The sequence below is a fragment of the Protopterus annectens genome, chromosome 7.part0, assembly GCF_019279795.1.
Source record: "Protopterus annectens isolate FY-2018-M chromosome 7.part0, PAN1.0, whole genome shotgun sequence".
Taxonomy (NCBI): domain Eukaryota; kingdom Metazoa; phylum Chordata; order Ceratodontiformes; family Protopteridae; genus Protopterus; species Protopterus annectens.
Window position 1 is genome coordinate 27,428,774 of NC_056739.1, and position 22,367 is coordinate 27,451,140.

Below are 22,367 nucleotides of genomic sequence, written 5' to 3' on the forward strand. Positions count from 1 at the left end.
CATTCAGCATTTGACTGTTTGTCTCATTGTGATAATTTGTATTTCGCAGTGGTCTGTTATCAGGTTGAAACCCCTTGGGTGTCAGTGAGGTGGCCAAACCTCTGCACTGGGAGGTGCTTTCCCCTACACAACCACTGTGTTTTGTGTAATGTGCAATGAAGTATTGTATCTGTGATTATTTTCCATCTAATTAAAGTAAGACTTTCTTTTCCATTACGAGCATCAGAATTTGGACAGGCAGTTCTGAAGACAATCCTGTACTAAACTGTCTAGCACAACAATAAAAAAAAATATGTATCACTTGGAATGCTGCCCACGTATTATACTTTGTATCCTCCTTTAAGTATCGTCCATAAGAGTCAGTTTTTTGGTATGACAGACTGTTGCAGTAGTAAGTATACCCTCTCTCATTTTTCCTTAATTTGAATTCACCGTTGGCACTAGCAAGGTTTGTGTGTAAGTAGTTAATGGTATATTCCCTGTTGCCATCACCAGCGTGTTTCATGTTATTATTCTAGTACAGGCTTCTTGCATGAAGTGCTGAACATGGCACAGAGTAATAGTTCAATAAGGTGGCATGTTGCAGTCAACGGTGAGGGGAATGCCAGCATGGGGATACATATTACTATGTATGAAGGGTTCTCCTTCATATGATCGAATTTCTCTAAAATCGAAAGTCATAAACTCGAAACCAGAATCTCGAATATAGAGAAACTCGAACATATGAAAGGGACAAAAATAAAATTAACACCTTTCAAATGTTTTCGCAGGGGGGGCTTTGCCCCCTCTGCACCCCCCACCCCCCCTAATAAATATACCTACTCCGAGATCGCACTATAGTGACGGAAAGGGAAATCTCCCATTCCGTGCTATATGCATAAGTGCAAAACTGAAGATTTTCCATTCCTCCACTATAGTACGGTCACGGAACATTCACATTTAAACTGCTAGGGTACAAGGGGACCTGGCCCCCTGCAATAAGGTAAGTTAACTTTTTATTTTTTTAAACTTAAGGCTCCCATTCACAATTTTGAGTGAATGGAAGTTCGAGATTCTGGTCTCAAGATTATGAATTTCGAGCTTCCATCCATTCGATCTTGTGAAGGGGAACCATATGAAGGATCCTTTACTGTTTGAATGCATTGGAATCCCTCACAGTTCAGCCCAACACCGTATTAATGGGTGATTTCAACTATCCCAATATAAACTGGGCAGGCTCAAAGATTCATTGATTTTGTCAATGCAAACACTCTTGCAACTAAGGGTGCAAATATCCTAGATCTGGTACTCAAATATGAGAATGAGGTAATGTTGCACCACCCACCTTGATTAATATCCTCACTGGCCAGATCAGATCACAAATTGGTCACCCTTGAAATAAATATAAATAAGTAAACCCTAGGACCTTAAAGAACTTTTCCAAGGCTAACTACCTCCTATTAGGTGATGGTATAGCTAAATTCCACCCCCCACCCTCCAACTCAGAGAACATGGTGACCTATGCGGAAGTGTTTACAGACCATGTATAAGCATGTTAATAACTGCATAGAAACAGCAGTACCAAATCAAAATAAATTTAGGAAAAACTCCAAAAACAAGACCCCTTGGTGGACACACACTATAAATAGGCAATACAACATGAGAAAAAAAAACTGTCCAAAAATAGGACAGGCTATGCCTAAAAGACAAAAACTCCATCAGTCTCAACATGCAACTTGGAGGACTAATCAAGTCCACCAAAGCCAACTTCAAGGCAAAAATAGCCTCCCAGGCTAAGGATAACCATGAGGCATTTTTAGTTATGTACTAAACCTTAAAGGGAACATCCAACAGTGTGCCGAACTAATAATAAATGGAACTTCCAATACCAAACTGGGGGATATAGCAAATTTTCTGGCTGATTAAATTTAGCTTCAATTTCACACCTCTATCAACCCCAGTTCCCACCAGTAATCAGCATCTACAACTTCTCCTCAACTTTCACTAAAGAATAAGTTCTCACTGCACATTCTAGAGTGAAAAATGCATCATAAATGGGTCCTGATAATATCCCAGGATGCCTCCTAAATAGCTTGAAATATGACCTGTCAAATCACTAGAATCTCTGTTCAACCACAGCCTCAAGATGGACAACGTCTTTAGGGTATGGAGGACTGCAACTGTCTTCCTCCAATACAAAGGAGGACCATCAACAGACCCAGTGACGTACAACCCATAAGTCCGACTATTTTTATATGCAAGGCCATGATAAGAATAATCATTGACCTAATAAACAAAGACACAGAAAACTTTCAAACACTGGGCCCGTCCTACTTTGGTTTTGTCAAGGGCAGGTTATGTGTTCTAAACTTGATGTGCTTCTTCAAGAAGGTCACTAGAGGGATGAGGACAAAATGGTACATATTGCCTACCTGGACCTGGCAAAGGTATTTGGCACAATACCTCACTTGAGTATTATAGACCAACTAACAAATTTAGGCATGAATCCCTATGTCACCTGATGGATAACCAAATGGCCCACAGATAGGACTTTAAGTTAGGGTGGGGGAATCCACCTCCACCAAGATGACTGTTACTAGTGGTGTCCCACAAGGCTTGGGACTGGGACCTTTCCTGTTTGGAATGTACTTCCCTGAAGTCAAGGCAAATATTGACAACCTTTGGCTGATCAAATGTGGTGGTGGTGATGGTGGTGATGATGATGAGTTCAAGCTGGGTGTAGTCATTGAATCCCCCGAAAATGTAGATAATCTCCAGGAGGGTCTGACACTTGCAAATAACTTGTGTCAGAAACATGGCCTAAATCTCAATGCAAAAAATGCATAACTATACCCTTTGGGAAGAAGCCCACCCTGCATGCTACAACATGGTAACACTCCCCTAAGAGTAGACTCAATGGTAAGGGACTTGAAACTCAGGTTGACAGTAACCTGAACTTTGACCACCATGTAGCCATGGTAGTGAGAAGATGCTTCTACATGGTGTAACGTATAAGTAAGGGCATACCATCCAGATCTAAGGAAATGATGGTGCCACTGTACGTAGCCCTTATTAGACCAATAATCAAGTACAGTGCACTCTTTGGCATGCACATGACCAGGCATTTGCAACAGCTGCAGCAGCACAGAGGCTCCTCACTGAAAGGATACCTGGTGTAACTGTCCTATGTAGACTGCTTCAAAACCCTGTCCCTATGCTCAACCTCCTACAGACTACTGAGGTGCAATCTATGCCTAGCCTACAAGGTATTCTCTGATCCAGCCCCAATATGTCTGGTACACATTTGCAAAACAAACAGCACTAAAATTCCTAGATCTAAGGATCTAAACCTCCTCTGTGACATAAACAAACATGCTAGAGGGACAGGTATGTGAGGGATGTCCCAAAACCCTTGATGTGATGCCACATTGAGACCATGGCCAAAGAAAGTTGTATTATTGATAAATGTGCTCAGAATTCAGAGAGGTTTGATAATCTGGGTTAAATCTTTAAATGTACGTAGCATCATAGAACAGGGTTGAGCTGATTAGGCGGCCAGTGGAACTAACTATATTAATTGTTTTTGAGCTTTTATTAGAAATCAAGGAAGGAAGGGACCAACATTGGTTTGTGTGGAAATTCTGCTGGATAAAATGTACTTTGTTAGAAAGGGAAATATGCTCTGAACAAACAATTCTGAACACACAGGCACTTGGTGACCATTTGAAAACAAACTTGCTGTGTTTGCGAGAGCTTTGATCTCCACACGAGTGATGCTATCTATGTCATTTGTTAAAGAGCATACTGACTTTCATTGTTATTCAGTTTTCAGGTTTGAGTTCATGCTGGCGAGTTCTCACAGTCTGCCGTTTTATAGCACACTCTTGAATATTACAAACTCAAATGACCATTCACTGAACAAGCATAAACACCCTATTACCATTTTTCCTCCCTGTCCACCTGCCTTATTAGCTCTTCTACTGTCGCCCAATTGATTGGTTTCACCAGTCTCCACTCTTGAGACATGTCACAGCCATGCTGGGTAAGATGCGAGTCCTACATCCCATTTTTTTCTCTCCTCTGTGAGCTCACCAATGCCCCTATTTAGGATGAATGCTGGAGGTCATCCTCCATGGCAAGACTCTTGAGTATCATTAAATGATCAGATCTGAGCTCCCTAGCACCATTCCTCTATTAGAGGTGATATTCATGTGGCATGGAGATGGTACCTAGGTGGAAGACCCAGTGAGATCATTGTAATCTTCACAGGTGCTACCAGAAAGCATGCATGCCCACTAACTATGTAGCCAAGTCCCTAGGAGCTGGCAGTGCAAGCCTCACTAGAACCCATTACCACTGGTGATAACCCCCCCTTGTAGCAGGTGGCATTAATATATTGGAGTGATGCTGCCTTCCTCCCCTCGATAGGTGAGCAGACACTGGTCACACATTTCCATATCTTCCCAGATCAGTCCCTCCAGTGCTTGAAGCTAATGGCTGAACTTGTGTTGGCTTCATACTTGGACACTATCACTCTATGCACAGGGGTTTTGCTAGTACTCCATTAGAGTTAAGTGTCTATTTGTAAGTATGGGTCATATCAGGAAGGAGCCAGTAACTCACTAGGGAATTTACAGTAAGTATAACATGATTAGCAGTTGTTTAACTGTTCCAAACATGCAGAATCAAATAACTAGTAACAGCTCTGCCTTTCCTAACAATTAGAAATTTAATTAGAAGAAGTTTTAGTGCACACCATAAGCATGTTTCATGTTGTCTGTGTGAGGAAGTTTCAGTGCACACCATAAACATGTTTGATGTCTGTTTGCAGGTAGATGTAGTGTGACACTGCCTCTGTAGTGGCAAAGGATAATGTAGGTTTTACATGATACCGGCTACTTTTTGGAAAAATGCAGAACACGCTGTTTGATATGAAGTATTTGTGTGATGCCCAATAGATGTAGATATTGTCCAATACATTAGTATCACCCCTGAATTAATGTAATTGTCTTTTGTTCCCATTTATAAGTAATCTCTCTGCATTGCAGTCCATTTCAATGAGATGTCATGTGATGTCAAAAATGGACCACAGACGTCCAGTAGACAGATATAAACAACACTGATCTCAAAAACACAATACTGATCTCAAAAACACAATACAACAGATTTTGTTTTCTTTCAGCTGTCTTTAACTAAAAAAAAAAAGGTGAAATACAAACAGAATATAATTTTGCTTTAACAATTTAAAAATTAAGTGCAGCTTCTTTTTTTATGAATGACCCACAAGTCTTGTGAAATGGCTTGTTATGAATTGCACTGTGTCCACAGGAGAGCAATGGGAGTCCATCCAGATAACTTACCGCTGATTAACTACTATGTCACACTGCCTTAAATTACTTATTCTGTAGTGCTTCTAAATGTGTTCTATTCCACTGAGATCTTATATCTCGTTTACATACTTTTTAGACATGTCACTTATATATTTCTTCATGACTGCAATCTTAGAATATCGTTTTTCAAGCAACTTCAGTTTGCGTATTTCCAGGTAAAGCTTCTCCTGTGCCAAGAAAGATGTCCACTTGTCCCAGCTCATGCCACACTGGTAAAACTTCTTTCTCTCTTCTACTGCAATACAGAGCTCAGATTTAACCTAAAAACAGAATAAAGATAATGACATATACTGATCATTGCAATAAATTAACTTAATCTTTTCTCTCTTTTTCCCTCACCTACATTTTTTTTTTGCTGCTTCCTATACACCACTGATACTGTAATATATGTTCCTTTTCCTACCCCTTGTGGTTGTGAGACTAAGCATCACATAAACTAATGATTTCAAAGGATGCAACTTTGGTGAAAAGTTTGGTGAAGTGGATTTGTGTATGGGTCCAACTTAGTATAATGTGTTGTGTTCTGTTAGTTCTTGGAAAGGATCTTTTGGAAATGGATGAGTAACCCTGTGATAATTATATTGCTACTCACAAGGCAATGGAGCAGTCACTTTAGTCTGGATCAATATGCAGATACTGATAATGTTTGGTCACTGTCTTATCTTTTATATAAGACGTGAAGAAGTATGAAAAGCCCTGAACTACAAGAAACCAGCTTTTCATCAAAAAGGAAAGAAAGAAATAAGTTTCTATTTAAATTATGCTTAAATATTGTAAGCTGCACTTAACAGTTACCTGTGTGGTGGTAATTTGTTTGTATTTTTCTGCATTTTTTCATGCTTTAGCCAAAAAAGTTACCTGCTTACATTTTTAAGTTTGTTCTGGGACACTTAGTCTTGTAGATTCATTTGCTGTTGTGTGAAGATTGTGAATTACTGCAAGATCTTGGCATCATTTATATATTATAGTCCACTTCTATCTCCATTAGTAGAATTGCTTATAAAAGGTAGCAGTTTGTAAAATGAACCCTGTCAGCGACCTTGAGCTTGTAGTTTCATTTGCAGGTGTGATAGAACTGTGAACTGCTACCAGATTTGAGCCTCATTAGTCATTTAATACTGCATTTTGTCATGGGCACTGCTATTAGCAAATTTCTGCAGTCTACTGTCTTAGATGCTGGTAGAATTGCAATATTGAGAGCACTATAAATTCTGATCCAGGACTTTTACAGAAGTGCATACTCCAGTTTTTCTGCTAGTGTCTTGTATTCTGCTTAGCTTTTACCTGCTTAAAGTTGCATTTCAGTGCCTTTCTCCTCCCCTGCTCTTTTTGTCTGCTCTTTCTCCTCCCCTGCTCTTTTTGTCTGCTCTACCCCCTAAACTAAAGTTTCTGATATTCAGACTGACCTGGGTCATTAACCTGTAGCTCTTAATCAAAGAACTGGAGCTCTAATGCTGACTCCATTTGATTAGATTCCTCTCGAGTTTACATTTCATGACTTGAAGCTTGATTTTTCCCCCAACCATCCTACCCTTTTCCTGTTGCAATTTTAGAAAGCTGCATCTCTGCCCTCCGTCTCTTCTGGTAAACTGGCTTCCAATGTCGCTTCCTCCCTGTTTTCATTGCTTATTGTCTTTTCTGAAAGCTATTTAAGTACTTTACCCAGACATTGTTTTCCACAGATTCATAATACTGACTGCACACCCAGCAAACAAGTATTGCTCTTGAATAAACCTCCCTTACTACAAATTGTCTCCTGCTCATTTTCAAGAGCTCCCATCAGCGTGGCACCCTTGTCACACTCTGAGAGGGTCCTGGATTTAATCCTGTTCTATCCTTGGCAGATTAGAGATATCTTTTATTATTTTGCTCTTATTAACTGGTCTAGAGGTGCTCCTGCTTTATTTTTGCTTTTGCACTTTAAACCATTTTAACAGTCCTCAATACTTGAAATCACCTTGTCCAGGTAGTTTGTTTAAGTTGTTTTGTGGTAGCATTGCACACTCGAGGCATCCTTTTTTTGTGTTTTTACATTGAGAGGACTGGGATAGCTCTTCTAGTGGTAGAAAGTGGTGGCCTGGTCTATCTGAGTTGGGAAACACATAAGGAAGCTGTACGTGTAATCATTTTATTGGCCAGATGACTTGGAAGCCAATTTCCTGGGTTTAACAGCCTGTATAAATTTGGATCATTTGCATACTTCTGTCCATCGTGCAGCAGGGGTTACTAGTGACCTACATAGATGCAAACACCTGGAAACCAAATTTTCCCTATAAAACTACCACCTGAAACTGTACAAGTAACTTGGTAAGTGTAGAGTAGCTACTTTGCACGTTGAGTAGCAGAGAGCAGTTAGTTTGCATGTTGAAGAGCACAGCCCCTTGAATTTAGTATTTTATAGCTTAGTCTAGTCCCTAGCCCCAAAAGCACCCTTAGTCACCCCACTATTAACCCCCTGTGCACTGCACCCTTGTAGCTCACCTATTAAAATTCTTGACTACATAGATATGCAGTTTCCCCACAGCCAATTTGATGAATGAAGGTGTATTGAGACTATATAATAACTGCCTAATGTTTGATAACCATTTAATCCTCAATGAAGGATGTCTCACAATGTCTCTTGAGGCAAACCTTTGCATACAAGCACTCTTATTAACAACCTGGTTGTCAGAAATGCACACAATATGCACCCCACACATAGACATACTTATGGTGAGGCACTTAAATGCAATCTTCCCAAAGACCTTTCAGATACACCATTTGCATAAATTATCTTCAGCAAACCTGAAAGCACTCAACAGCAACACCACCTAACACTACAGATTTAACCATATCCAGTGGAACCTCAACAACCAAGCTTGTACCCAGAACTCTAGTTATAGGGGATTCCATTGTATGACATACTGATGCCCCACTCACCAGGCTGAACAATGAGAAAATAATGGTCCGCTACATATCAGGGGGCAGGATCCAACAAGGTATACATGCACTCAAGTCACTGCACTACATGTAGCAGTATGGTTCATTCATGGCGCATGTAGGTGTAAATGACCTGAGACATACCTCCCTAGACTATATGAAGAGAGACATTATAGACCTCTTGGAGTATATGCTGCAGGCTGGTATGAGTCTGGCGCTGAGCGGCATTCTACCTATACCAAGGATGATGCCAAAACATGAATAGATAAGTGACTTAATAATTGGCATCGTTTTTGGTGTCATTCTAGAGGGATACAGTATTTGTTAGTGTAGGCGAACATGGTTAACAAACCACATTGCTATGCCAAGATGGTTAACAAACCACATTGCTATGCCAAGAATGGTCAGCATCTGTCCCCTGTAGGCAATTGAATACTGGCAAAAACATTGCCCTCTGCCATGGAGCCTGTTTTTAGGCAATGCCAAACTGACAAACCTTCCAACATAGCAAAATCTACCCAAGGAAATCTAAAGGTGTTACCGCTCAATGCCAGGAGTCTAAACAAGAAGCTTCACTCCCTCCAAGCTCTCCTCATGTTGGTTTAAAGACACAGAGTGTACCCCAGCAGTGCAGGGCTACAATGCCTTTCACACATTTAGACCAGTGACAGCACAGACTGGAACTAAAGGCTGAGGTGTCTCTAGTCTACTTTAATCAGACTAGAAGTATGCTTCTTATTGAACAGGATGACACATCGGCGTTCCTCCACATCCATAGACAGAGTCCAATACCATATCCTAGCAAGCTATACCTCGCCCTCTATGTCCCATAAACCCATAGACCTACTGGAGGTAATCTCTAGTTAAATACCATACTCATGAGGTACTAATTATTTACTCTATAAACTGGGAATCCTACACTACCCCAAAGTTGCAGGTACAGAGATTGCAAGACTTTGTAAACACACAAACTCTGGACTAGGTGGTGCATACACCTACTAGATTTGTAAATGTATTGGCTCTAGTGCTCATAAATATGGGAGAATGATGCACCTTCCACCCATGTCCTGTCCTCTCTGGTAAGGTCAGACCACAAAGCAGTCTCCATCAAAATGAAAATCAATTCTGCAACCCCCATCAAACCTTGTAACAATCAGAAAGTACTGCAAGGCAAACTAACTTTAAGTGATAACCTGTCAAAATTTCAAGCCTTCTAAACCCTGATAACATGGCAATATATGTGGAATTATTTACTGAAGCTTTGTGCAACCATGTCAATGACTGCATAGAGGCTATTGTGCCTACCAGAAGTAAACTCAACACCAACTCAAAAAAATTAAAATACCCCGGAGGAATCCAAAAGTGAACAGGTTGTACAACAACAAAAAAGAAAGTCATCGCTAGAATTAGGAAGTTTTACTCAAAAAAAAAAAAAAAAAAAAAAAAAAAAAAGATAAACAAACTCATCAAACTGAACAGACAACTAAGAGGACTAGTTAAAGTCCAACAAAACAAATGCTGAGGTAAAGATAGCTTCCTAGGCCAGAGACTAAGGCCTTCTTTAGCTTTATCAGAAACTTCAAAGGCAGCGAACAACAGTGTGCCACACTTGGTAAATGCAACCATGTTCACAGAACCAAGAGATATAATAGATCTTCTGGCTGACAAATTCAGCTACAACTTTTGCCACCTCTCTACCCCAACCCCCCTATGAAATACCATTTAACATAATCCCTATATGGTAGGGGAGCAGGTCTTATTTGCTCTCTCTCTAAGGTCAAGAATGCAGCTTTGATGGGCACCTATAATATCCCAGGGTGCCTCCTAAAGAATGGGAAATATGATCCATCAGGGCCCCTGGTATCAGTGTTCAACCATAGCCTCTGCACCGGTTTCATGCCACACAGATGGAAGACTGCAATGCTTATCCCTCTGCACAAGGGCAGACTCTCAATGGATCCCGGGAATTACAGACTTACTCTGAGTAGTCTCATATGCAAAGTCATGGAACTGATTTAACAATGACATAGGAAACCTTCAGACACTGGACTCGACCCAGTTTGGCTCCATCAAAGGCAGGTCATGCCTACTGAACCTGGTAGATTTCTCTGAGGAAGTCACCAAGGAAATGGATGAGGGCAAAATGGTACTTGCTGAGTACAGTGACCTAGCTAAGGCATTTAATGCAGTATCCTATTTGTGCATTACAAACAGACTCATGGAATTAATCATAAACATCTGTGTTACTTGCTGGGTAGCCAACTGGCTCATAGACGGGACACGTGAAGTTTGGATTGGAGAGCTCAACTTCACAAAGAAGCTGGTCACCAATGGAGTTTCCCACTTTCTATTTTTCAGAAGTCAAGGCCAATGTCAAGGGCCTCTGATTTACCAAGTTTGCAGAGAATTGCAAGCTAGGAGCAATCATAGAACACCCATCCCATCCCAAAGAGGCTAAAATCTTACAGGAAGGTCTAACACAAACAAATAACTGGTACCAAAGCTACAGCTTAAAACTCAATGCCAAGAAATAATAGTACCTTTTGGGAAGTCTGTCACCGAGTGAAACTACCACATTATTAAAACACTCCTAAAAATGCAGATGGTAGTCAGGTATTTGGGGACTCATGTAAGTAGTGACTTGGCTTTCGACCAACAGGTTTAGAAAATCATTCTGCTCATAAGTAAGGGCATGACATGCAAGCCCGGGGAAGTAATCATGCTGTACTCTGCCATCATTAGGCCTATCATTGAGTATAATGCCCCCTTTGCTATGTACCTGACCAGGCACATGCAATAACTGGAATGTCCACAGAGGTTCCTCACACAAAGAATACATCGCATAAACACACTGTGCTGTGCAGATCACCTCAAAGCCCTATCTGTATATTTCACTTCCTACAGACTGCTGAGCGGCAGTTTATGCCTGTCATACAAAGCATTGGGACTACTAGGTCAAAGGATTTAAACTTTGCTTGTGACTTGCATACCTGCCCCTCCAACATGTGTTATTTATATCAGAGAATCCCCATTCTCTGGAAAAGGCTTCCCATTCATGTGAAGCAGACCCCTTCCTTAAACCTATTCAAGCACAACCTGGACCAGTGGTTGGGAAATCGGAAATTCACCCCTGGTTTCTCACCTAATGTCTCTGATGGATGGAGGCAGCCATTACATCACGTCCTAACAATTGTCCCTTAAAATTACCTCTAAGGCACAATGACTTGTGGGTTGCATAGCTAGTCTCATAAAGGCCCCAGTGGTTGTTTGCTTAGAATTCACCTATGAGTCACATCTTCATTCTTATGCGACAGAAATTAAAGGTTGGGACATATACTAATATTCAAAGGTTAACTTTTGTATATGAATGACGGTATTTTTGTTTTCATTTCTCCTTTGGTTCTCTTTGGTGGTTCTAAGTTTTCTTCCCTTCTCACCTTTGTTATCCACTTGTAGCAATTTCCAAAAAAAAAAAAAAAAGTTATGCTGCAAATTATTTATTGTAAAGCTTATGGGTGGAATGGCTACAATTTGAAAGTGAAGCTGGTATCTGTGAATATAACCTGTAGAGCTGGAAAGCATCAGTATGCAACTAATTTCTTGTTCTAGAATGCAATAAAATGTAAATAAGAAAATGATTTCAGGAGGTGGATGTAAGCCTAGTAATCCAAACATGGTCATTTAATAGGTGCTTACTAGGTTATTGATCTATAAGGATCTTTAGAAGTCTAGCCATACCTTTCCATGAAGTGTTTAGCTTGTATATATCAAGAGTGAATAGTGCAGAGACTTGCAAAACATTTACATGTTGCCCCTATCCATTAGCTACAAGGGTGCTCCACAATGGTGAATTTGCAGTTAACCATCCATTTGTCCAGACTTATTTGAATAATATGAGAACTATTTTACTTTATGCAGAGAGGAAGACTATTCCAAAGAAATGGTATTGTCTTCTAGGGTCTATATTAGTTCACCGAGTGTATTTGGGTGAACACCTAATCATCGGCCTCTAATCAGTAAAAATCACTTCAGAGATACACAACTTTGCCTGTTTCTCCACTGTAGTGTGATCTCGAAGTTGGTATATGTAGTTGCGGAGGTAGGGGGCAAAGTCCCCCATTTGAGTGGGTTCAATTTAGTGAAATGTTCATCCATTGTGCTGCAGGGCAAGTATTTCATTGCCCTTGGTAAATTCAGTAAATCGTGGAAGTGATTTTCACTGAATACAGGTTTATGATTAGGTGTTCACTGAAATACACTTTTGGCACACTAATATAGACCCATCTTTTATACATATCTATCCCTCCATGTCCTATATATGTTGCAAAAAAGATTGCTGTGCAGTGAAAAAAAGACTTTCATACAATCAAGGGTACAAGGGGATTGAAAGGCAGTTCATTATCTACATATGTTCCCAGATCCCTAACTAGTGGATCAATTTTCAGCTTGTGTTGTTAATGTGATGGCAAGCAAGAATCTCCCTGTAATTATTTTACATATTTCTTAGCATTTAGTTATAGTCCATGTTTTTTTGATCCCAGCTATTGGTTTGGAAAAGGCCTGGTTGAATCATCTTGGTGTCCTTTGGACAGTTTACGATAGCACCAAGATTAGAGTCATCTTGAAATGTGATCAGCCATAAATCCTTAACAGTAGCTTTGAACTCTGAGAAGTAAATTCCTAAGAGGAGCAGCCCAAGGACTGAACCCTGAGGTGCACAGCTAGTGACAGGTCTTCAGGAGGATATAGAGTTGCCCACCTTAATGTCCTGGATTCTATTTGTGAGACAATTTGCTATCCAATGACACATAAGCTATCCCAACTAAATGTTAATCCTTATCTATGATATCTAAGTGTGAGATGGTGGTGAATGCTTTTGCAAGGTCTAGATATATGTTATGCACTGATCTGACCACCTCCTTTGCTTCAGTAACTTTCTCAAAGTCATCCACGTTAAGTAGGCATGATCTGCCCCTGACAGATCAAAATTGGCTGGGGCTGAGTCTGTAGGTTTCGCATGCCCTTATTTATTACATCCATAATTATTTCCATAGCCTTACAGATGAGGCTGGTCAGACTTATGGGACTGTAATTTCCTGGGACTGCTGATGCCCCACCTTTGTGAATGGGGTGATAGTTGCTGTCTTTCATTCATCCTGCACAAAACCTGTTTGGAAGTTGATGGCCTCAGTAGGGTGTCCAACTAGTCTTGATTCAGATGGGCCAGTAAACGGCCAGTTCTGTTATCCAGACCCATAGAAGCAGTGTTCTTGGCCATGGATGGTGCCTTGAAGAGATTCTTGCTTGCCATTGTATACATTTCTTAGCATTAAGTTATAGTCCATGATTTTGACACCAGCTTTTGGTTCAGGAAAGGCCTGGGTAAATCATCTTGGTGTCCTCTGGAGAGTTTATGATAGCACCAAGATTACAGTAGTATGGAAATGTGGTCAGCCATGAATCCGTAACAGCAGCTTGGTAATGGGAGATTTGAGGGAAGGTGTAGATGTGGATGTGAGATCTAGGAATGGTGGAGGGGACAGGGGGGTGAAGTTAATGCTAGGTTTATTTACTAGTAGATTGTCTATGTTGTCTGTGCCAGAGTTTGATAGCCTTTACTGTTACCTCTGCATAGTGTTGAGCATTGTTTCCAAGGTTTCTAACACAGTTATAGAAGACTTTGTGATTCTTTGTCTGGGTGACTTTTTTTTTACCTCCTGTATGGCTTTGGCTAATTTGATCAGGGTCTGGGTTCCCTGTTAAGTTTTGCAAAAGCTTTATGGCATCTTGAGAGTTATATATTTTATGTAAACATAAATGGTTTTACGTGCAACATGTTTTTTATTTTATTATAGTGCTGTTTATATTTGGGTTACACTACAGGTGTGTTGAATTTTAGCCAGGTCATCACTCTGTTTCAGTATCTCTAAATACTGAGGTATTGGAGGATACTTAAGCTTCAGTCTTAAGGTAACTGTGACTGATTTGTGGTCCGATTTGTCCAGGATGGGAGTTTCAATTGATAAGGAGCAGAGTTGTCACAAACTGTTGAGGACCAAGTCCAGGATTTTGTTACCCACAGCTTGGATGCAGACTAACTGGTCCAGAGACTTTGCATTGTTGAAGTCCAGAAATCTATGGGTATATACTGGAGGATGTATATGCATAATCCAGTTAATGGAAGGGTAGTCAAAGTTCCCTAGGAGAATGGTGTTTAGCTTAATGCATAGGGACATACTAGTTAGGTATGAGTTATAAGCCGAGGGGAACCTAGGGGAATCCTGTAGTTTGCCATAATGTGATTAGGGGCCTTGTTAATTGTAGCTGAATGTTAAGGGATTCAGGTCATTATCTTGACATTAATTCATTCAAGACGTTTGCCAGTCAGTAACTTATTCCTTGCCCCATTAAAAGCTTTTCACTGTCTCGTGTAGTTCATTTGCTCAGGTACTGCAGTAATCAGCAACTCTCTTTAATAAGACCGGGAACATTTCTGCCTCATTTCTGATGCCAAACTGGGTATCAAATAGGGATTTACCAGTTATAATAAACAGAGAGAGGTTTTAACATCCAACTTTTTATGGCAGTCTTCTGGAATCAGTATGACTAACTTAATGACGTGTCTTACCTCATAGTAACCCTGAAGTCAGGTAATCTCTAATCTGACATGGAGAAGCATGGCGCTAAATAATGGAGTTCTCTTGTTTGTTCTAGATCACCATGTCACAAACTTATGTCAGCATACCTAACTGTTATGTGTGCTGAAGACTTGACACTTCCACCTGACATGAGTTTGCTTTTTTTGTTTGACTTGCAAATTAAAATGATGCACATTTAAGCATTTCTTAGTTGAAATATAAATGTGCATCTAAAGTTGCAAAACTGGCACAGAATGAAGATAAGTAAACTCTGAATTCTGCTTCGTAGCATACAAGTGTGCATTTGCACACACACTATAAATCCAGCACTTTCTACTACTATTTAGCAAATGAGTTAGAGGGCATCATTGAGTTTTTTTCTTCTCTGTAGTGCATATTGCTTTGTTTTTAAAGACTGCTGGTTATTATGGGATGTCGAAGTAACAATAGTAGTATTGCAAATTTCTTTTCATTAACTGTTCAGATGTGGACTGTGCTACTGAACGTAGGTAAAAGTTCTGATTTTGCTTTGCTGGTATGGGATCAGTAAGGCTGTGACTGTTCCCATGACAGCAGCAGTAATGGGGTCATTCTTTAAGCACCAATGGGCGATATGTTCAGTGAATTTCCTGAAAGGGGAATGGAATTTCTTCCAGGGTACTTCACTGTGACAAGATAATACTTCCTCACAAGAAACAAGCAAGCAAGAGAGAGAGAGACATCTCAAAATATGATGAAAGTCATGGAAACTTCCCAAAACAGTAATCCTGTGGAGCATATCTATGACAAAATAGGAAAGATGTCAAAGTACTGTGCTTGGATATTGGATTGGATAAAGCAGTAGTTCATATGGAGAGCTGCTAGGCCCTTGGTTTTATTCCTCATATATGTAATACATAAAGTGGGGAAATTTGGTTAGAAGCTTACTCATAAGAAAGAAGTATAATATGGATGAAAAATTTCAGTAATTAACCTTGGAGTTGCAGCTTAGAAGCCTGTTTTGCTTAATGGCTACTTTCAGTTTTATTGCAGATAGGAAAAAAAGTGAATAGAATGTGTTAGTTTAGTAGTTATTTTTTAGTTTTTGATGGGATGCAGGAACACTTGGGCTACTGTAAAAGAACACGTGGAAAAGGCTACATAAGCTGCATCACTCTGAGACATTGTTTCCAGCTTGTGGAGAAGGCATCACTCTGAGACATTGTTTCCAGCTTGTGGAGAAGGCATCACTTTGAGACATTGTTTCCAGCTTGTGGAGAAGGCATCACTCTGAGACATTGTTTCCAGCTTGTGGAGAAGGCATCACTCTGAGACATTGTTTCCAGCTTGTGGAAAAGGCATCACTCTGAGACATTGTTTCCAGCTTGTGGAGACGGCATCACTCTGAGGCATTGTTTCCAGCTTGTGGAGAAGGCTAGGTAAGCTGGATGAAAGGTTCCCAGAAGTGCAGCTAAAAATCAATGCAAGGCTGATGTAAAACCATGCTGCTGAGGCACGCTGGCCTACAGTATAATTACAAAAAGCATTTTACAAATTCATGTAGACAGAGGGTAGAAACTAATATGTGAGAAGCGAATCAAATGGTAAAAATAAAAACATGTAAAGAAGAGGCAGCAGGAGGTAGATCTGAGGGAGTAATGAGGCAAGATGAGGCTGTGGATCCCTATGGGGGGCGAGGCTGTGGATCCCTGTGGGGGGAGCTAAGGTCTGCACCTGGTTTGTTTCCCAGAGAAACAAGAACATTGGGAACAATGTGGTCCTGGGACCACTGTAAAAGCTTCAGGAAGGCAAAGAAAAGGTGTGCTAGGCAAAAACTACAATAAAACTAAAAAGCCTTCATAGATTTATCTTGGGTAAGAAATGGCAAGTATGTATTGAAAATGTTCAAAAGAAAAATGTAAGAAAGCAATTTTCAGCAAAGTAAATACTTATAGACATTGACTTGCCACTGAAACCATGAGGAAAAATTCATTTATGGAAAGGGTGGTATATCTATGGAACTACATGCAAGTGCAGAAGTACTGTGGAGAATGAATGATATAGATGGATAAGAATCTGAAGCATTGGAGTTGCTTACAAGAGCGCAATCATTAGTCATTTCTCCTTATCTGTTACCCAGTAAGTACAGTCAGCTCATTTTGTTACTGCAGGCTTGGTTCCTTTTTCCAGCACTTGTTTTCTACCATGGCCTGTTTATTACTTCAAACAAATGAGGAAAGGTAGAGTGACACCATAGTGGGCAAAGGTAGAGTGACACCATAGTGGGCAGTGTAGAAGGCATTTCCTAAGTGTGCATGCATTCTGTGCATTACTGTCTGTACTTTATTGAAAAAAAAAATATTTTAAAATGTTCACCACAATTCTAATCAATTCCAGTCATCAAGCTAGTCTCCTCCAGGTGTTAGTTTTTTTTTTTTTCAAATCAGTTTGATTGTAAGGGCAGTTTATAATTGTACTTTAAAAGGTGTCACTATATGTATTCGTCAGACTGAGAAGACATGAAATGGTCGTGATATCATAACTGGTACGTTACACTTCAGCCTAGAAAATCACTCTGTTAATTAATGGAGAGGCCACAGAAAGGATCCTAGGCCTTAAATACATCGTACATGGACTGACTCAAGAAACTTCAGCTGTTCTCAGTCTCTTATCGTCTACTTAGAGGTTATCTCTGCTTGACTTACAAAGCCATGTCCGACTCAGCTCTATTTGAAATGCTACACCTAAAGAAATCCCAATTTCTCCATGCCACATACTCCAGAGATCACAACCTCATTACCACAATTAACAGAACATGCTGGAGGGACAGGTTCATCTTGCAAAGATTGCCCATACTCTGGAATAAGCTTCCCATTCATGTCTAGCAGAGCATCTCACTGGCCCTCTTCAAAAGAAATCTTGACGAGTGAATGGTTAACAGAAAGTTTACCCCAGGGATCACTCCAGTTGCCCTACTGGATAGGGGCACTGTGAACTAACATCGGGTGACACGGTGCCTGGACAATGTTTTTGGGCTAGGCTTGTAAAGGCTCCAGGGCGATTAGCCTAGTACACACCTATAGTATGAATGTATGTTGTTGTTGTTGTTGTGTCTTCTGGCTTTTCCTGGTTAGGGGTCGCCACAGTGGAGCTCCGGTCCGCTAATGATTGGCAGTAGATTTTTACATGCCGAGTTGCCGGCCCTGACGCACAAGCCTCAACGAAGGTACGCCCATTCACGCGCGTCTCCACACAGAAGACACTCTAGCTGAGAATCGAACAGGGCATCTTGCTGTGAGGTGACAACGCTACCGCAGCACCACCACCGCAGTAATCTATAAGTACATTTACCTAATTGTCGAATGCTAATCTTATAATGCTAATTCTTGGTTATCGTCTTTTCTGAAAATCATGTTATTAACTATAACAAAGACGTGTTTTAAAATGAAAGCCTTTAAGTTCCTGTTAAAATGAAAGCCTTTAAGTCCCTGTGTACAATTAATTCAGATAATTTTATGAACACATTGATGAAGGAGGTGCAGGAACTAAGAATACAGGTTACAGTTTTATTAAGAAAAGCACCACAGTGCAGTGTGTAAAAGCATGAGCTAGATTAATTGCACCAAGAACTGGTAACACTTAAAACCACAAGACTTTTCACTTAGGCTAGATGTAATATCCAGCATACAATTCAACTTTCAAGTGAACATTATCCATGTATGGGAGGAGAAAGCAGGAGGTCTGTAGAATTGTTGTGGAAAAGGAAGCCCACAGGACAGGAAGTAAGCAGGGCATGGTGAAACCAAACCACTAGACCTTATTAATAGTAACAGCCCCCTAATATTTTTATTTCTTTGGATAATTCATCTACTTTTATGCATAAAATTCCTTACACTTCATAAGAGATGGTAGTACCTATATATATGTGCATGTGTGTGTGTGTGTGTGAGCATCAAATTGTGAGTCTGTGAGTACAGTTTGCTCACTGCACTTAGCAGAATCACGTTTGCTTATTTTCTGCTTATTCTTAATAAAAGCAAACATTTGAATTTTTTCTTCTCATGGTATGCGGAATAAAATGTTTGGAGGTGCAATGAAACAAAGCTGTCAACACATCACTTTCCTTTAACGTAATGGCATGCAACTTTGGCACCACACACATACACCTAGGTCCATTTTAGAGTGTCAGTCTACCTAATGCATGTCTTTGGAATTGTGGAAAGGAACCAGCCCCCCCCCACAGAAAACCCATGTGAACACTGGGAGGACATGCAGACCCCACACCCCAGCTGAGAATTGACCCAAAGAACCTGTTGATGTGTGGTGATAATGCTATCACCTGTGTTGCCCTCATATAATGGTTTTAATAGTACCATCTGCTAACGATTGTACACTAAGAAATGTTCTGAGCTTTGAAATGTTGAGCTTTGAAATGTCGTATGTTCAGAATGGGAAGTTAAGAATGCCACACAGGATACTCCCGTAGTCAATAATACCATATTAAGGATTATGGAACTGTAAAAGAGCTTGTAGTGATGGCCAGATGGAACTTGCTGGTTGTCTATTATTTTTAGATTGTGGTTTTATTGCAGAGTCAGGTTTGGCCATGGATCAGTCATTCTAGCCCTAATCATGGTCATGAATGAAAATCCATAGGTTGAATAGGTAAGGTGAAGGCATGAGAAAAATAACATTCCATCAACTATATCGTACAACTACCTGACTGGAGACTATCTTGGAAATATGCCTCATTGGTATGATGAAGCCTTATGTCAAGAAGGTCTAACATAACATGTGCAGGACATGGACTTAAAAAGTTTTTTTTTTTTTTTTTTTTTGCTTGAGTTCCATTGTTGATGCCTTTAACCTTTCAAATCAGCTGACTCTACCCTGGTTGCATGTTCGGCCACATCTGGCGCTTCCCTACTAGTTCATAGGTGTGTACTAGGCTAATGGCCCTGGAGCCTTTACAAGCCTAGCCCATAGGATTACCCTGGCATCGTGCACAGCTTTAGCAACAAGCTAAACCATGATTTAGGTGTAAGAAGCTATCCAAAAGGACATGAGAAAGGAAGTGGGGAAAAAGTTGAAAATAGGAGAAATCTGTGATGATCTTGGTTCTGAATCTTACAAGCAGCTGTTGAGCCTAAGCCAAATGAGCCAGCTAGGTTTTGCATGAACTAATCTGGAATCAGCATAGTCACAGTCTGATTCAATGTCACAGGTGAGTGAATTGCTACAAAATGGCGATGATCACATAGTAGTCACAGTCTGATTCAATGTCACAGGCAAGTGAACAGCTACAAAATGGCAATGATCACATGATCACACAGTAGTCACAGTCTCTGATTCAATGTCACAGGTGAGTGAACAGCTACAAAATGGTGATGATCTCACAGTACTGAGGGCGTAACATGGGGTTGGTGGCAGATAAAGCTGATCAACAGTGTTAGGGAGCAACTAGCCTTCAGTGCTCAGAACGGTTCCTTGAATATGAGAACCACCCCTGCCCCTTTCCAGAGATGTTTGGTCATGGAGTATATGTGGCAGCTTACCCAAAGGACAGTGAAAGTTTTACCATGACTTGATGGGAATACCTATCCTGTGCTATACAGGTGTGTGGTAGTAAAGAGAAGGCTGGTTTAGCCCTTAAAGCACAAATGTTCTAGCCTGAAATGCAGATAGGTGTTATTTCTAAGTTCTGTCACAGATTACACAAAAAATGCAGTGAATCAACATATATCACTGGACTCCCTCAGTCCATCTCGAGTTCGGACACAAATTAAAGCATGTAGGTTCCAAGGGGCTGCACAGTGTTACAGCTGATTTGTGCTTCATTACAGCACTTTGTATGGTTCCCTGTCTTTCCTCAAAAGAAGGTGCTAAACAAGGTGACCTTCACTCTAGCCTGGGAAAATTCTTTACCTCATTACAATAACTACTGGCCAGTCTTGATAAAAGGAGATTTTAGTAAAATAAGCTGATGCCTCTGATATTTGTTTCTGAAGCATGTCAAACTAAGATTTCAGACCAAGGGATAAAAAAATTATTCTGTGTTTGGCAAAAGACTGATAGCAAGGGGTGTCACTACCCTGCTACCCCAGGATGGTTGAGCTTGGTTACCAATTCCTGAAGATACAGAGAGAGGGAGAAAGTACCCTAGCAAGAGTTTTTTTTTATAGAAGATATTGAAATATTTTTGTGTGTAGAATATCAGACTACAGCCCCCTGGCCTGATTGGTTCAGATAATAAATGCTCTGATAACTGACTTTAGAGGAAACTTGCAGTACAGAGTCTGAATTACCATGTAGACCAAAGCACAAGGCCAGCAGATTGCAATCCAAATAGTCACAAACGAGTTTAGAGAGTTAGCAGACTTTTCTCAGGCCATTCTAAGGAGTTAATGGTGTTATAAGATAGGAGCTATCCACATGGTGCTTGTGTTCATTAAATAGAAAAAAATGACTGGGGTTGAGAAATGTGAAATAGTTAGAATTTATGTCTAATGAGTCTAAAATATTTTTTTTATCATAACAAATCTCTTTTTAGGACTTGACAAATGCTAAGTAGCCATCCTTCTATTCTAGGACAGATGCTAAGTAGCCATCCTTCCATTCTAAGATGGATGCTAAGTAGCCATCCTTCCATTCTAGGACAGATGCTAAGTAGCCACCTATTCTAGAACAAGTGCCAAGTAGCCATCCTCTCATTCTAGGACAGAACTATTTTTAATATTACTTCTACACCTTAACAAACAGTGCCCTTTGTTTCATTTTGATATATAGCTGTGCATGTCATTGGACTAAGACATTTCTATTTCTTGTCTTGTATCCATATAGTGAATGGTGTGTATCTTAGCTAATCTGCTTTTAACAGTATGCTTTAAATATTTGCAATACCATCACTTACAGTGCATTTTGGTGTTTCAGGAGACCACTCTCCTCGTTCGTTACAACGGATAGTGGGTTTGCCTTTCATTTCAAACCGTGGCTTACACTCAAAGGTGATCTTGTCATCGTAGTAGTAAACTGAAGCATTATCAGATATCTTGATTCCATTTTCCACATGAGGTTCTTTGCATGAAACTTCTAAAATAAATGAAAAACAAAGGGTTTTAGGGATTAATAGCTTCATCAAACTTCTTTGTATACTTCTATATTTAGGAAAAGCTGCATTGTATTAAATATTTATAATACTGAAGGCAGTAAACAGTTCATTACAGATAGATCTGATTAATCAAATACCAATTATTTACTACTTTGCTTACAATAAATAACACTTTGTGTTAGTGACCCATGGAATGGAAAACTGTGAATGTAAAATGGATATGTCTATTAGCCAGAACTTGAAGACCAACAATATGAGTAGTGTGCAAGTGATGTTTCTGCTAGGTTAGGAGTCGCATATCAGTTCTAGGCCTTTAGGCTGGTAGGTTATCATTCATAGTTGATGAATCTTTAT

At 40.1% G+C, this 22,367-nt stretch overlaps 1 protein-coding gene across 1 annotated transcript in view; it reads right to left on the reverse strand.

The window, feature by feature from the left end:
- Positions 1-4,770: 4,770 nt before the first annotated feature.
- LOC122805775 overlaps positions 4,771-22,367 on the reverse strand; it is an 889,800-nt gene continuing 872,203 nt past the window's right edge. The window contains exons 21-22 of the mRNA XM_044076042.1: positions 21,816-21,994; positions 4,771-5,629 (exon numbers count right to left, since the gene is read on the reverse strand). Coding sequence (XP_043931977.1) covers positions 5,420-5,629; positions 21,816-21,994 — 389 coding nt within the window. The 3' untranslated portion in view covers positions 4,771-5,419. The remainder of the gene's footprint in view (positions 5,630-21,815; positions 21,995-22,367) is intronic.